General features: G+C 30.7%; 1 protein-coding gene across 1 annotated transcript; it reads left to right on the top strand.

The window, feature by feature from the left end:
* Window positions 1-1,094: 1,094 nt before the first annotated feature.
* Window positions 1,095-1,661, top strand: LOC132717923 (putative nuclease HARBI1). The gene has a single exon (XM_060701510.1). It carries the CDS (start codon window positions 1,095-1,097, stop codon window positions 1,659-1,661), a length of 567 nt encoding a protein of 188 aa, XP_060557493.1.
* Window positions 1,662-18,969: the final 17,308 nt, after the last annotated feature.

The following is an 18,969-nucleotide window of genomic DNA, read 5'->3' as shown; positions in this document are numbered from 1 at the left end:
ATATGAGAAAGGCTGTTAATTAAATAAGTAATTTTTTACTGCTTTTTATGCCACCACAGCATCAGCGATACGGTGGCATATAGCGATTCAACTGCGTGTTCTTCTGAGTGTGTGTATGTATGTATGTATGTATTTATGTATCGTGAACTTGAAAAATCTACTTGTGAGAAACCACGAGTCCTATTTCAACCAAACATGGCAGTACCTTGGGTAAAGGGCTTCCAAAGTTGTTCAAATGATTTCATTCCATGCCGAAATTTGGTTGCTATGGCAACCAAAATCAATTATCAGAATTAATTTAAAAATCTAATTGTAAAGACCCACAAGGCTTAGAGCAGAGATATTTTGTAGAAGGCTTTGTCTGGCAGACCTCTATCATGATTGTTCAAATTATAGCCTTTGGGTCAAAATTGATTTTCAGTATGCACATATTGCAAAAATTTGAAATGTCTTCCTGTCTGAAGGTTCAAGGCTTAGAGCTTTGATATTTGGTACATGGTATCATCTGTAGGTACTCTACCAAATTGATAAAATTTTGCCTCTAGTGTCAAAAAAGGCCCCGCTCCGGGGGTCATAGGCTTTCTTAAATGTATATACAATGTAGTAAAAACATAAAAAAAAACATGTTCTCTAAATTGACAAAGGCTAGAGGTTAGATATTTGTATGAAACATTGAGTAGTGAACCTTTACCAGAATTATAGCCCTGGGGTCAAAATTGGTCACGTCGGTGGTGTTCATTTATTTTCTCTATGTGCATATAGTAAAAATAATAATAATACATGTCTGAAAGTCTTAGAGCTTTGATATTTGGCTTATAATATCATCTATTTGAACTCTACCAAAGTTGTTAAACTTTTGTCCCAAGTGTAAAAACTTGGTTCGTCAAAACATTTAACAAATGAACTGAAACATCTTTTCTGAATTGACAACGGCTAGAGAAAAGATATTTGGAATGAAACATTGCGTAGTGAACCTCTACCAAAATTATTCAGATAATAGCCAAATAGGGTCAAAATTGGTCCCGCGTTATCTTTTTTTTAAAACATTGGCTTTGAATTAATTTTTTTGTTAGTGGTAAACAATAAAAATCAAAATGGCTGCTTTGTTTGTTTCTGTGACAACTACCAAACACAAAAAGGAATATAGAGAAAACACAACATACCTTAATGATAATTTGACACCTCGTGAATGCCGGGAAAGGTACAGATTTTCTCCAGATGGAATTGATTCCCTATGTAAAATTTTGCATGACAAATTACAATCTGAAACTGAACGCTTGCATGTTCTAAGTGTCAAAGAGAAAGCTCTTATAGCTTTAAGGTATTATGCTACCGGTTCTTTCATGCAAACTGTTGGGGATACTCTTGGAAGAGATAAATCTACAGTGTCCCGAACCATTGCCTCGGTGACAAATGCCCTCTGCGACATTACAGACCAGTACATAAAGTGGCCAAGTGATACCTCACAGAATAAAAGTTCTTTCTATCGAGTATCCGGATTTCCCAATGTCATTGGATGTATCGATGGGACACATGTCCGGATAATCCAGCCTGGTGGAGAAAGACAGAGAGCATACATCAATAGAAAGCGATTTCCGTCGATAAACGTGATGGGAGTAGTTGATCATTCAGGTAATTTAAATATTCCTCCTTTTATTTAGCATTTATTTTAAGCATTTATTTTGTTCATTTTGTCGTCTAGTATTGTGTTTTGATAGTTGCTTCCCTTTATATTGCTTATATCATCAGGGGGTCTCAGGTTTAAAACTACTAAATGTATGTACAGCTCAGATATAACCATTCACAATTTGACATGATCACTGGAGGAGCACTCTAAAATTAATGATATAAGGTCTTCCTATTGCACTTAAATCTTGATTCTAATGTTCAAATATTATTTTGACAATGCCTGGGTAGAAACTAATCTTATCAAGTTGTTTATTGGCTGGTCAGTGTTAATTTATCTGATTAGGTACTTGTATATTACCCTTTTGAAACTTATGCTAAGGATTTTTGTGCAAGTCATAAATCACACAAAATACAACTTTATTAATGTCATTGCATCTTTGTAAGGGTGTACGCAAACATTATAAGATGCCAACAAGATTACATGCATGAGATTAAGATTATTATGTAAATTTATGCATATTTTCAAGTCTGTGTATCAGTTACTAATTATTTATTCTTATGTTTCAAGTAACTTCCTTTAGACACCCAAATATGGGCAAACAAAAGTATATGACAGAATATATAATTGCTTTTCCATATTTTCACTGGTGACATGTAATAAGAAAAGAAAAAAAGAGACAAATTTGTATTATTCTACTATATAACAAAATTCTATAAATACAGGACTTATTTTCATCCTGTGGAAAGAAAATTATCACATTTCACTAGTGACTATTGCCACTCTTGTAATATATACCATAATACCAGTTGATGAAAATAAATGCAGTACTTATAGGATAAAACTTGATTATCATTTTTTACTAACCAGTGAAGTACAGGATGTGACTATAGACTTCAATAATTTTTTGTGAACTTTGGCATATGGGTTATCTAATTTTACATGCATTTGTTTCCAGAACTTCATGACAACAGTTGTGACAAGGGTATTTTTCTAATTATGCATAACTATAAAGAAATTGTTTCTTTTGTAAGACTATGCTCATGTATCACACACAGTAGTCAGAAAATATTTTCTTACTCCTGTGTGAAACATAGCATAATCATGCAGAACAAACAAACATACACTCTTTCATACTTGCCAGAAGGTTTAATAATTTTATTATTAGAGAACTTAAACTCATGCAATTTTTCTATCTAAATAATTATCCATTAAAGAATTTCATTTTTTAAGATAAATTCATAAGACAAGTGTAAATGCTAAATGGCTAGGATCAGCCCATGACAGCTTTGTATTTAAGTCATCATCACTGTGCCAACACCTGGACAGAAACTTCAGGCAACTTGGTGATGGAGTACTCCTTGGAGACAGTGGGTATGAAGTTTAATAACACATGTCTTGTCTTTACTATCTTGAATGCTTCTATTTATCTGTATATGTTTGTATTCCCTGTAAAAATAATCCATTACATTTCAGTTATGCTTGTATGAAATACCTGATGACACCATACAGAAATTCTGACACACCCTGCAAGGAGCGTTAAAACAGAGCTCACTGTAAAACAAGAGTTGCTGTAGGAATGGCATTTGGAAGTTGGAAAAGGAGATTTTGAATTTTACATGGAGAGGTATATATTATATGTACACTGTATTAGCTGTTGGATTTTTTTTCTAAATCATATGTAGAACCTAGATTTCAGCTGTTTAATGCCGCACAAAATTATTTTCTTTCAACCAACATTATGAATTGAACATAAAGATAAGAAAAAATGATTTCATTTAGTAACAGGAAATTGAATATAATTCAATAACATATAAGAATTTGTAAATTTGTTAATGACTTCTGAAACAATACACATTTAAAAATATCTCATTTTGATTTCCATCATTCACTGAATGTACACAGTATTTTATACTTCTTAAGAGGTTAGACTTACTCCTGAGAAAGCCAGTAAGATATTTATTGCCTGTGATGTGCTAGACACCATAGCAATCATGTTAGGGGAGCCTGATTTCACAGATGATATCACAGTGGAACCAGCCCAACCAGCAGCCCAGAGGAAGGCAATCATATAAGTGAATATATAACCAGACATTACTTTTGAAGAAAAATAGAAACAATAAAAATTTATATCTTGTTGTGGACTTTAAAGCTGCATGCCTCCTAGTGAACCAAAACATTATTGGAATTATCGAAAAGTTTTAAGAAAAAACCCATTATTCAATAATAAAATTCCCCTATGCAAAATAACTGATTTTTTTAAAAACATACCATTTTCTAACTCAGAAAAAGGGTATTGTGCCCCTGTATTTAAAAATAATTGGTTAAACATGCTATTTGCAATGTGTAAATAACTTGTTTTCTTCAGTTGATAAAATACATTTTTTATGTAGATTTTCAAAAAATTCATGAAAAATCACAGGAACCTGAAGCCATGCTGCTTTAAGTCTATAGCAAAAATTACATATTTACCTTTCATGGTTCTTTGCTTGCATTTATTAACTGAAAAATATCTGAGAAAGCGTTGGATTTCTTCAATGCAGCTGTTGCTTCTTTGTAAAAATTTTCTTTGGCATCCATGAGCTGCCTTCTCATCACTTCAGTCTCACTCTGCTCTTCGAAGAACTGAAGCTGGGCTTCCCAAACCATTTCTTGTGTTACCTTTCGCCTGATTATATCAAGAACAATATTCAAATGTTTTATACACATGTATGTGTAGAATGTAGGACAAAACCCCAAAAATCAAAACCCCACACCTCACAAGTTTATAGAGTGGAAAAAACCTCACATCTGAGTTTCATAGAACCCCACACCTTCAATTTTATATAGTGGACATAGCCCCACACCTAATTGTTTGTTATAAAACCATACAATTCATATGATTTTGATCTTGTTAGAAAAGAATAAAACAGAATATTTACTAAAGTTTGATATAGTTACTTAAATTATTTTACTCATTTGTTTTGATCATGATAATTAATGGTATGTTATATTTAATTTCAGCTTACAGTTTACAATATGATTAAATGATAAAAGAGTATCATACACTATGCAAATATTACAAACCGTTAAATAAAATTCAAAGGATAAGCATTCAAATATTACAAACTGTTGTATATATAAATCAAAGGGTTAATATTCATTAATCTTAATTAGCATTAATTAGATAAAAACAGAATCCCTAAAGAAAGCACAACACGGCAAAATTGAAAATTTTTCAAAGTGTCAACAATGTCCTTTGACTTATTGTCAGTCAAAGGACCATACACAATCGTAATAAAAAGTGTGTGGTTATGTCCACTTTATAAAATTGAAGGTGTGGGGTTTTGTCCACTTTATAAAATTGAAGGTGTGGGGTTTTGTCCACTGTATAAAATTAAGTTGTGGGGTTTTGTCCACTCTATAAAATTTTTAGGTGGGTGTGGGGTTTTGATGTGTTGGTTTTTGTCCGTCTTCCGTATGTATATGCTGTATTACAATTTCGAAATAACATATTCCACTTTCTTTACATAAAAAATGTATTCTAAATATTCTAATACCACTGATTTTTAGTTACATAAGAAAACAAGTATTTAAAAACAGTCATATACTTTGATTTAGAAAAGTAAAAATTCCTTTACAGTAACTATAATAATAATTCTTTGAAACATTTTGCAAAGGAAGATCTTATGAGAGCTCAGATATTGTTTACAAATTCAATTATAGGTAATCAGAAAAAGAGATGATGCTCTGAAAATAGCTTTAAGTATTAAGTCTACATTCACTCTACAGAGATATTAATGCATTAGTGGGCAAAACAACTTTGAAGAAATTATGCAATTATCATGGATATAATAAAAGAGTGTAAAAATATTATAGTTACTTTTTCTGCTTCTGGTTCTTATAACATGTCTGCTGTCTCTTATTTTGGCTGATCATGTCTGAGTTATCAGTTTTAGTCTGAAATATTAAGTTTATTCCAAGTCCTGTTTTTCTTTATTTGCAGCAGTGGAAAGGAATGCAAAAAGAGAGATAAAAACCTAAATTTTCAATAAAATCAAGAATTTTAGAAAGAAAATACATTGTTATTTAAGCTTATGTTAGTACTGTTAATTATTACACAATCATAAAGCAAGAGACGTTGAAATAGGCCAGCTTGCTGGTATAATCTTAAAAATATATTGATTTTTCATGAATTTGAAAAAGAAAGTTAAATCCTATTTCTTAAAGGGAAATACTGAGTTGTATAAATGGTCCATTAACACATACCTCCTGCACTATTTCAACATTTACATTTTCTGGATGAATGACTTCAACTTCATTAGATACTGTTGATACTGTTGATGTGTTACCTGTGGTGACATTGATATGTTTATCTTTATAATAATAATAATGAATATGGGCTTAAGAGTTGTATCCTTTACATCATGCAAAGGGTACATACATGTCTTAGATGACTTCTGATTACTTCATAATTTTGTGATAGGCAACACTATTTCAAATTCATGCATAATTGCTAGAAACATTAAGTTGGCTTAAAATACATGTTAATTAATGTGAACAAGTGAACAAGTTCTTTTACTGTCTGACTTCTTAAGTTCCCATTTTTCATTTATGCAGGTACGTATATTTAATTTACGTACCTGATTTAAGGAACTAGATTCAATATTTATACAATTTTCAATGTTCAGTCTAAACTTTTACAATAATTAGATAATATGATAGTATATGAAGACAAATTTATATACAAATGTAATATGTGTGTGCACATAATTAGCAGTATGCATGTGTCAGATAATGAGTTTAAGAATCATGTGCACATGTGGTAAAGAATATGCTAAATATATATGTAGATACCTATCTGTATACTCATCCTATATTTACACACACAGTTTTTATCACTGTAGTGAATAACTAACTGTACATTCTCATTCATTCAGGCATAATCACATGACATCATTTTCATTCATCATTATAGAATTATGGGTAATGTCTTGTTCTTGTTGTGAGTTACTATGCTCGTTGAACTGTCTTTTGTTATGTCCTGTGTTGATAAGTGATGTCCAATAAATATCTTGTATATTTTTAAAGTAAGAATGTGATTGGATGTGAGTGATTTCATATCATTTTATGCATGGGCAATTTACATTTCATTTCTAAAGCAGAAATTATTTTCAAGCTTTGCATTATAAAGTTAACTTCAGTAGTTCTTCATAGAACACTTTGAATGCTGTATTTATCTTAATCAACTTTATGTTCGTTCTTTATAGAATATATTTTTATAATTTTATATAATAGAGGTCAGCCAGTGGCACCTGGTAAGATATGTTTTACTTTAAGAAACTTAAAAGAAATGTGTTGAAATGTATGAATTAAATAGTTAGAATTGTTTGAAAATGAAATGTTGACATGATATTGATATTGAATTTGTATTTAATTGAAAGAAACATAATGCTTGGTAACCTCGGTCGAAGATTGATTCTTCCATGTTTGAATGAATTAGAAAAAGAAAAGACTTACAAATCTCCATAGATACCATAGCAACCATCTAACTGGTATTATTTATATAGATCAGACCTTCAGAAGTTGTTCCATAAAATAACATGTGATAACAGCAACATAACATAACAGCAAGTAAACAGTATTCCATCAAATAAAACATATTTGTAAGAATATCTATATAATTCTACAGATACTTATAAAGTATGGTGCAAAAGAAAATCGGTCTAACGGAACAAGATTACGGTGTTTGAATTCAGCGTTGTACGGTGCTCCAATATTCGGGTCAATAGTCCTTTTTTCAACATATATTCCCTAAAATTTACAATAGGAACACACAATTTTGTATGGAACTTGAATTTATGCTTAACCATAATATATATACGATCTAATTCGGTCATAGAACAAATACATCGTCGTTATAACGCGTGTTTTAGTGACAAGTACTAGTCAGGTTGAGGTAGACACGATCTTTTGTAAACAATATTTCTTCAAAGTATGTAAATTTTTGTGAATTCTTTTTTGTTACAATACATTGTTACAAAAATTCGATGGAATACTTAAACAATTAGAATAATTTTGCAATGTCCAGCAGTAAGATGATTTGTAAGCTATTACCTGCAATTTGGATATCCAGCCGTTAATATTTTGTACAGAAATATACGGTGTCTCGGTCAGAAGGATGATATTTTGACGTTGCGCGGAAAAGTTGTGGTAAACGCCCTATCACCGTGACAAAATGTACTGACAGCAAAGGGTACTGATTACAAAGTTTTTAGGAAAAATAATTAATACTTGATTACGCTCATGTGTGTATGTGAAAATACTAAAAACCGCTTATTATACAGTGGACATATAACAAACTAGTGCATCGCGTACACTTTTGTTTTCTTACCTTCGAAATATTAGTATCTCGCAAGGTTAAACATATAAAAAGTATCAGACATTAGTTTTGAAATTTATTGGTTGATCATGATGGCCAGTGATAATGATACGGTTTTAAAGATTTTATTCTTACATCATGATAAAACGGACAAGCGAGGAACATATCATTTTTGCAACAAATATGATCGATTAATTTTATCAAAACACCTTTCGTAAAATTGAGTGAATTGGCAGGCTAATTACATAGACTTGTCTATGTATTGAAGAGGATTCAATTTTCCCCTTTAAAATTAAACTATTGTTTTTACAAACTATATGAAGTACATAAATAAGACATTTGGTTTTTGATAATTTAATTTATAGATAGTATTAAAATAAATATAAGTTAAACATTAAGTCTGCTTCATGCAATAAAATGTATATATGGCAAGAAAATGACGTGAGCCGGTAATCTCAGTTTCAGTTGGTAGGACATATTGACAATAAGATGAATGTCCTTTCACTTTGAGTCTCAAAACGCTCCTTGTAGGGCACTACCTGCCAGTCTACTTGAAGGGCCGGGATTAACTGTATTGACACCAACCTAGCGATATGGAATTAGCCGGAATATAGCACTTGTTAATTCATACATTTATCAACAGAAACTGACATTTATTCTTCAATAAGACTGTTCATATCAATGTCAGGATTATACTTATTATTAGTGTATTTTGACATTGATTTATTGTGATTAAATGCATTTTTGTACACATCCTCCAAGGTTGTTAAAATGTGTAGCCAAATGGGCTAGCCATTACGATTGCAATGTATCATTTTTGTGTCAATTGGTTGTGTCAACAATAATCTACAAACGTTTTATAAAAAGTGGGCTCATAAGTAGGTAACAACTTATATTAGAGCTAAAAATGCTTAAAGCTGCATGCCTCCAGATGAGCCGAACAATTTCAGGAAAATCGAACTTGAGTTTTTAACAGAAATAAAACGAATCCAGATTTAAGTAGTAATGTACATGTTTTGTGTGATTAATAACTGAATTTTATAGCATTAATCAACATATTTTAACTGCGTTATTTACACAGCAAGGGTTAATTTTGCATATTTTGACCTCTTTTTTGGTAATTCAAGTGGATTGTCGGCGTTGTTCGCAATATGTAAATTAATTTCTTTGCTCGCTTTACTATATTTTTTAATCAATTGCATTTTTTTCATTAAAAATTAAAATGAATTTGGAGGCATGCTGCTTTCAAATGTATTTTGTAAATCTTCATATCAGAAATGAGCAGAGCATCGATATTTAGCAGATAGCATAACCTTGTCCTCTTCAAAAGTTATACAAGAAAAGCATTGATGCAAAGCATCAAAGGGCGTCCAAACAAGAAATGCAGCAGGTGCAGATGAACTAGTAGATATATGATGACAAGATATTCTTATAAACTGTTCAATGGTTCATTGGTTTTTACCAGAATTGTATATCACTTATGAATGAACGAACGAAAGAAAGACATTGTTCATTATTTATAACTTTGATTGGCATGCTAGAAATTAGAATATTACTTGTTATTTCTTAATGATCGTGGTTATTAATAGCAACGGATATACATGTATACAATCATTTATAATCCATATGAGTAACGCATAATCAACACCACACTTGTGTAATTGTCCCTTATTATGTTATCGCTATTAGCGAAGACCCCCTTTTAAGGTATCTGTTCACACTTAGTAACAATATGACACTAGTTATATTACCATGCTGATCATGTTGAGCATAAATGTTTATTATACACTAATTGTAATATTTTTTTATAAAAAAATACAGATTTTATGAATATTGTTTTCTTTTCTTTTTTGTGTTTTATGCACTATTTTAATACTGAGTTTTTACTTTTACTATTATTTTAAGAATTCAATTGTCATAATGACCGACGATTATAAGTCAAAACTTAACTGGGAAAAAGTCAGTAAATTATGGTTAATCTTTCAAAATATAATATTGTTTATTCTTAGACCATATACATGTACATTTGTATTTTTCTTTATCATTTTTTGAATTATCAATCAATTGAATAATTCATAAAATCTGATTTGTAACTTTGAATAATTCCTCGGCATCTTTACTATACACGAATAACAAATTAAATAAATTGTTTCAAAGTTGATAGTGTCATATTAATGCCATAAAAATGTACATTTTTTCTCAATTATTGTACACATTATTGTTTTTATCTCATATAGATAAAATAAAACATGCGATTTGTGTTGTTGGTTTTTTTTCCGAATTGTATGTTTATGTATAATAATAATAATCAATAAATTTGAGAGTTGATCAGTGTTTATTAATTATTGTAACCAAACTAAGTGACAAACATTCATTTTGAAAAAAAAGCTTATTTATCTGTAAAATATTAATAATTTGTTCTGTTCTGTAACGATATCAAACATCTACTCCAAAACCGGGAGAGACCGGACAATAAACGTGTGGTACTATTCGCCGGTCGTCAAAATAGACCAGGAGAGACCGGGAATTACCGACAGGAGTACATCCCTCTATAAATAGATTTTCGGAATATTTAGGTCATCAACTCATCATTCTATTTACAGCTTTCGGAATAACATACCATAATTACCACTGTGTACTACAAAATGATAAATAAAAATACCCCGAATAGCTCGATTTATTGACGGAAAAGGTTATTTAATTTGAAAATGTTTGCATTGCGAAATTCTCCAGTTCGCTATTCATTATACATATTGCGACTAATTAATAATCAAGCACCCTCATACCGATCGGAATGATCGGCTTTTATTATGAACAACTATAAAAGGCTCGAGAAGTTGCTGTCGCCCTTTCACAAAATCTGATTTCATTACATAAAAGGCGCCGCTCTTCGGCGCGGACGCCAATAAATAAAAAAGAGGAGACAAAATTGGATCCGCAACGGGGTCACTTGGTTTATAAAGATTGGTATAGTTACACACATATAGGGTTTCTTGGTACATATCTTGGCATGTTGCATGTCCTTGCAAATGTTTCATAAATGATGATTTAATGACGTAATAATCTAAGATATGTGGTGCTTATAACCTCACTTAAGGGCATATGCTCTGAAATTGAAATATTTGTTACAAAAGTAGCAATTTGTAAACAAAGTAAAAGTGGTTAAAAGCGACTGAAAGTTAAAGATAATAGCTTTTTAAAGGCTTTTGTCTTTAACTTTTTCGATAGATAATTTTTGATATTCTACTAAATACTTGAAAACAAAACGCAATTACTGTTTTAAATTTTATTATAACACTTTTAGGTAACTGTTCGTAGTAGAGCATTTTACACTCAATTCCCTTGAAAAATGCTACCAGAATCTGCCGCCTAAAAATCAATCATTTTTATAATTGATTGATTTGGTTTGACATATTCCGTATAGAGATATATGCTCCGAGAATACGTGTCTCAGCCAAATTAGATTTATTTGTCACTTTGATTAGTAAATATTTATTCACGCTGACAAGCCAATGTGTACGATTCCTGCAAATATTGAAGATATAGATCAAAATCACGCATATTCTGCAATAATTACTATCAAAGAGGAAACTCTAAAAATGTTTAGGTTACCGTTTATAATGCAATTTTACTATGAATAGTTTGTTTAACTATAGTGCAATTTGTGAAATATTTGCCAGTAGATTTCATATGAGAACAAAATGAGTATATGATTTGGAATAAATTTCTACATGTTAAAAAAATCGTGCATTTCAACGATTTTCCTTAAGACATATTTGTCAAAACATTTCCCTGAGCGCTATGTTTTCATGATAATTTGTCATTACCCGAATACGAGTATAAACTTCCAATCTCACGACATTAGTAGAGTTAATTAAACCTTATTGTCAGAAGGAATTAATCTTCTAGGTAAATCCGTTTTATAAACATTATTTTATAATGTGTAAAAACATTCTTCAACATCTTTAAGGAGGTGAAAAGGTTAGCGGATTTGCTAATTAATGATGCATTCATGGTGACTTTATCGAGGTTAGCTAGGAGTAGATATCGAAATTCTATTGTTGGCACGACATTAATGCTACTATGCCATTTGTGAGGCCAATTTTTGTTAAGATATTAGATATGTGATTAACAATGCTTTCATTGTCATATAATACTCTACATTTGTCGGGAATTGCGCTCATATGCATGCAAATTACATTCAAGCGTAAAAAGAGGTTCGGACAGTCTCATAAAATCATTCATGCGTATTTACAGACGTTTCTAAATCTGCCAGCCCCGAGCAATACTCTACACAGTATGACAAATTAGAAGCTCACATCAGTGGATTGGAGTCCCTAGGCCAATTTCAAAATACTTATGGTACCCTTTTAGTACCAGTCATTATAGACAAACTTCCGGTAGAAATTCGCAAGAGTTTAGCACGAGAAATGGCGGCGATAAGTGTTATTTAGAAACTTTACGAAGAGCGTTATACAGTGAACTGAATATCAAGGAGGCCGGGCAGGCTACAGATGATTTAACATGTTATAGAACTACAGCGTCGTTTTTCACGAACGCGAGACAGAAAACAGGAACCGGAAGTCACGTGACACAGAATACCGCACGCGAAACGTTTGATGACCAGGGACAGTGTATATTTTGCAACGAATTTCACAATACAAAAAAACTGTACAAAAGTAACTTATGTGAGAGCTAGAAAAGACATTATAAGAAATAAACATTTATGTACTAATTTTTTGAATATAGACCACCAAGTCATTAACTGTCCATAAAATTACAAGTGTTTCAAATGTAAAAGAAAACATCACACTAGTCTATGTGAAAGTAGTCCAGATTCAAATCTAAATATCGGTGCTAGCGAGTCAACCCAATCTTCAACCGAATATCAACCCACAAATCAAGCACAGGCTGCAACTTTACAATCAAGCACCCCACATGAAGCGTTCATAGAGAAACGTTTAAGAGAAATGGGAAGGAATACAGTTATTATTGATGTTACAATTTCGCGAACACAGACTATAAACATTTATAGATATATGATTTATCAATTGAGAGACTTTTGTGTTATTTTAAAACAATAACTTTTTATTTAAATGTATTTTAGAAAAGAGTTATCTGTAAGATTTTGATGAATTTAACTGATATTAATTTTAATAATTTATCATTTTGCGGCCCCCAGAATGTTGGGAATTGCGCTCATATGCATGCGCCATGAAATGACGCCAATGTATGCGTGACATTAGAGTACGTCACTTCCTATGTTTTGTAATATAAACGTTAGTAGTTTTGAATAGACGTATAAACCAGACACAACGTGTTGTACATTATTATCGTAGTATAGTACCCTATCCGACAACATTATCTTTCTTTTTCATACGTTTGATACAAATGTAAAAGCAACAAAAGCAACAACATATTTTACTATCTTGTTTGAAAAATAATCGATGGTGATAATATTGTCTGCTGCCTAGGGCCAAAATAATACTGAATAATATAGTTACTCCAAAATGCTTATATATGAAATACATATGTTTGTATATTTGCCAAGTAGCTCCAAAGTAATGCTAAACGAGTGAATCCTTCTTAATTTAGCACCGTTTTATTTTATTTCCGGAACACTTTTTTGTGTGTGAACGTAAATTATTGTTTCAATGTTGAATGACAGGAATGTGTTATGCTGTAACGTTTTTAAGAGTCGACCATAATATAAAAACAATATAATTTTACTGTTTAAAATATAAAACAATGCTTTAAGAATTGCTTAAAATCTTTTAAGGTAGAAAAGACAACATCTGCTTGTTTTAACTTTCGTAAACTGGACACTAAAACGTTCGTTATACATTGGATAATTGAGGACGTATAATATAAAACGTTTTGTATATTTGTAATAAAAACTGTACCAAACGTATGTGGGCTAAGTACGGAACCCGTAAGGTCACAATTTCGACATTTTCCCGGCATTTAGTACGTTTTTACGAAATATTTATTAGTAATGACGAAATATTAATTCGTTCTTACGAAATAATTCTATTTTACGAATTGTTAATTCTTTTTACGGAATAATAATTCGTTTTTACGAAATAATAAATCTTTTTTACACAATACGAAATATTAATTCGTTTCTACGAAATCTTATTTAAGGTCATTTTCAGTTTGACAAAACCCTACTAATCTCACAAAGGGGTCATTTACAAGCCTGGATTAACCTTACGATTATAAGCCAATTGTTCTCAAGTTATAATATTTAAGTGAACAGGGGTTTTAAGTGAGAAGTCATTCTAAATCCAAAATATCCTCTTTTTCCTTCTCCATTGTAAAATACATGTTTCCCTCAGCAATGTTTTAATTGTTGAGTCAATTAATCTTTTCTGATATTTTTCTTTAAAAAAGAAGCATGTTATATAATAACTGTTTTATTAATATGTAAATTTTAATTTAGTAAAGCTGAAAGGGGGGCTCCAGATTTTCACTAATCTAATAAACTTAAAACTGTATATTTCCTTAAAATTTATGAATGGACACCGTGTGATCATAAAATTATTTAAAAAAATATTTTATTTGAAAACTCAATAATATTGACAAATGGAAACAGAAACAAATGTCCGTGTTTGTATTTGAAGCATCGCACCCCCATTTTAACAAAATTTTCCTAGCGCGTGTACTGTCTCGGCTGTGGCGGCACCGCTATTGACAGGCAATTATTTTAATTTAAAAACGATAGTGTTATGTTATAAAATTTGGAAAGTAAAAAAATCACTATTTATATTGCATTTACATGTCTAATATTTAGTCAAGAACCAGTTGTAAGGCCTTCTTTATAAATATTACCAAAACTCTTTGAAACCCTAGAACAATTTTTTTTCGTTTTTACGAAACATTATTTCGTATTTACGAATTATCATTTCGTAATACCGAAAGCACATTTCTTTTTTACGAATTGATATTTTGTAACTACGAATCATTTTTCGTAAAAACGAATAAATATCTCGTAAAACGAATTAACATTTCGTAAAAACGAATTAATGTTTCGTAAAAAACGAATTAATGTTTCGAAATAACGAATAAATATTTTGAAATTACGAAATAATATTTCGTTATTACGAAGAAGTAATTCGTAAAAAGATTAATATTTCGTAATTACGAAATAATATTTCGAATAACGAATGATTATTTCTAAAAAACGAATTCAGTTCCTGGAAAAAAAGTGCTGAAAACGTCTCCTTAGGGGCTCCTAGCTTATCAAGAATTCCAGGTGTAAAATGAAAGTGTAAAATGAAGGTTTTTATTTTGCTGAACTTACTCAATCGTCTTTCTTGCTTTGACATTTTCTTCATTTTAATGAGTGTGTGTATTTCCTTGAGTATTTTCTGCTTTTCAAACGCAGTTCATGTTTTGTTTATTGTAACTTATTAATTTTGGTGCCTCATTGTCATTTATCGTCAACGGCAAGTATCGCCTTTCTCCGGAGTATCTATTTCACTTTTTAACAAACAATAGCATTTATATTAAAATTATGAAATTGTTCTATATTTGAGAACATAATGAGCCCCGGTCAGTTTATATTAGCAATTGTCGTTAATAATGTATACGAATTGATTTCAGTTCAATTGTGCTGAAAATTATAAGCAAATGATAACAATCTCGAATCCAATCATAGAACCAATGTGTACAATACAATGAATGTAAAGTATCTTGCTCACGTAAACAACTGTAGGATAGGGTTTGGGACATAAATTGAGTTCCTTTCAGCTTCAAACGTTACATACTGTCCATTTATGCGCAACAGAACGATATAGTTTTAGATACAACAATAACAATACAAGAAGTGACAACAAAATATTAATAGCAAATTACTTTCTATTTTAGTTTCAGAATACAATGTCTTACATCTTAATTAATGCAAAGAGCAAAGTTGATTGCAAAACCATTTGTGTTTAATTGCTAAATTATAATTACATTTATATATAATGGTAATGTGTACAGTCATATTTAACACTGTTTTGCAAATTACGAGCAGTTTAAGTCACCATAACAAGACGCATTTCTTAATTTCTTATTTATTTGTTGTGAAAAAGACTCCAATGCGCAATGTTAAACAGGAACAGTGTAAACTGTTGTTGAACTTTTGCTCGTAAAAGTCTATATCAAAATTAAATCAAATTGTCTACAGAATAAAGTCGCTGATCGACTTTGACAAAGTTATTTTATACGAACTTTTAATTTATTGACATGGAATATCTGTCAGAAATACAATGCCATATAACACACACGCTTGAGAATACTATGCTTGAATAGGCTTAGAGAGACGTTCGTAAGAAACTACAAAATAGTGTTTACCATGCCATTTAAGAGAATAGTAACAGAATCTTATAAAAAGTTCTTTTATGATTATTTCGGCTGAAACTATATCTAAATCTAGTACGTATTTAGACAGTTTATATAGCTAAAAGTACAAAAGGTGACGTATGTTCTTAAAAACAAGCAAAGGTACATATTTTAGCAAGACATTATTTCTTTTTCAAAAATAATTGTTATTCTAATGCACTTTAATAATTGCGTTATAATATGTCTTTGATCATTCTATTTTAAGCTACTGTTGTGTAAAGAAGATTATACAACTATCTAAAATGAAATAGACATTATCATAAAAAAACAAAAGTTAACATCAAAAGATAGAAAGGTGCTAAGAGCGCATCGTGACAATTTTTCTCACGTTAATCATAGGCAAGCGGCAACTCGTGATATTATTGAGAACTGCTATTTTGTTAATATTTATACAATTTTCAAGCAGTTTTAATTAATAATTTTCAAATTTCGTAAAAATGATGTGAAAATTATTTTATGAAACCAAGCAATGAAACGCTGTTATGATAAAGATAATAATAGTAATATTTTACGGTGCAACAGTAAGTTTTTAATACAAAATAACTTCCGGTGAAGAACAAAGCACACATTGGAAGTACACGTTTATAGGAACCACTAAGTAATTAAGTAATTGTGTTTATTTATTTTAGCTCGAATGAATGAATAATTTCTTGTTCCACACAACAACGATTTTAATGCACACGACATGCTATTTAAAATTACGTAAATTCTGTAAATGTGCTAATGGGTTGTTTGCCATGGAATCTGGAAAAGTATAATTTACATATAAGCTGACAAAGGCTAAATGGTCGATGGCACAAAGACACTTGTCTGCTATGTATTTATGCGAGTCCCTAAATAAAAGCAACATGTCTCCAGATTCATGCTAATTTTCATAAAAACTTTGAGAATGTATTTGAAAATAAAATAGAGTTCTAATAATTTTGTGAACAAGCGTAGTAATTTACACATTACAAACGGCATCTACAAACCACGTACACCACCAAAAAAGATGTCAAAAGATGCAAAAATTGGCCGTTATGCGTTAGACACGCTGACAAAATATGGTGATAAATATTGCAAGATCAGTCATATCAAACACATCACGTGTAAATTGCTTGAATGTTGAACCGTTTTACTTTTCTTAAAATCTTAGATCATGTCCCTCAATATCTGGAATAAAAAGTTATCCCTTGGAGACATTGAAATCAGCAAAATTACATGAAAATTGCAGACATTTGCTCTGTATACAGGTATTTCTAAACAACTGTTACACAGAAAAGGTATTGACCACATTACGAAATCATGCAGACGCAATGGCCTATATTGCTTAATATATGGTATATGAGACACGCGCAACATGCGGTCATTATTATTGTGTACTGCTTTTAAGGGCATCTTTCACCTTTAAGGGCATCTTTCAACCTTGCAATGTCTCATTTGCAACGAAATCAAATTGTTCGATCAATGGCTCGGAAATATGCTTTTACTAGAGACACTTATTGACTATGAGCTAGTTTCTACAGGAATATGGCGCTTACTGCGCTTTGATAAGATATTAAAAACATTCGTAAGATAAAGTAAAACAAAGACAGAAATATGTTTCTATAGCTACAAGCTTAAGGTAAAAAAAAATATGATTACAAGATTCTTTTTACTTCACTTATTAATTTCCATTATGATGATATTTGTATATCATAAAGACGGTCTGTTATTTCCGCGAGCTGCATTTAATGTTATTCTGCCTCTGGACAGTTTCATATCTAAAATGGCCGGCTTAAAAGATATCAATTTGAAAAAAAAATTATGATAAAATGATATGCCGAAATTTCGTTTTATTACGTTTTCCTTTTCATCATTATATTCTTGCTCAGTTAAAAATGTAGCTCAATAATTACAGTAAATGAATACATAAATACAACATCATTTAAATTCACATGAGTTAATACGTATAATGTTCAGCTTGCAGTTATTTGTTGGAGAGCTAAAACGGATTATATAGTGGACAATCATTATATCCATTAAGGTTTTTAAATATTTAGATATTCTTAATACATATACCTAACATGGTCGACTACATTCTATCTTTTCAAGATACTTGTCGGTCCGCAAGTAAAATGTTTACTATATCAGGCGATGTCAGTATACGAAACTATTATACTTTTTATATATTTTTATTTCAATATCAAACAATCAAAGAAAATATTCTGCGAATTTATTACTCAAAGAAAAAAGGAGAACATACACATGATAACGGAACCAAAATTTAAATGATTAAGTTATAGAAGTTATCATAAATATTCATGATTTGCAAAGAGCGAGTGTTTTGCTATTTAAAATGGTTTCTTTTTATTCTGATGACGGTAAACTGATAATTATAGAGATTAGTTTGTCTTTGACTGGAAGCCCATTACCACTTGATATATCACAGCTTTAAAGAAAAGGTTAATGCAGAGTTATTTCTCGCTTTGTAGGTAAAAATTGTCCTTAAAGATAGACAATATATAATGTGCAATTGTATAAGCCTTATGTGTAATCAAATCATTAAAGTCATGAAAAGTAAAAAATTTTCCTAGTTTTATATATTACATAACTCAAAAAAATAATAAAAGCA

The sequence above is a fragment of the Ruditapes philippinarum genome, unplaced genomic scaffold (assembly GCF_026571515.1).
Source record: "Ruditapes philippinarum isolate M1 unplaced genomic scaffold, ASM2657151v2 ctg553_1_1_1_1, whole genome shotgun sequence".
NCBI classification, from domain to species: Eukaryota; Metazoa; Mollusca; class Bivalvia; order Venerida; family Veneridae; genus Ruditapes; species Ruditapes philippinarum.
This window is presented reverse-complemented; position numbering and strand designations above follow the sequence as displayed.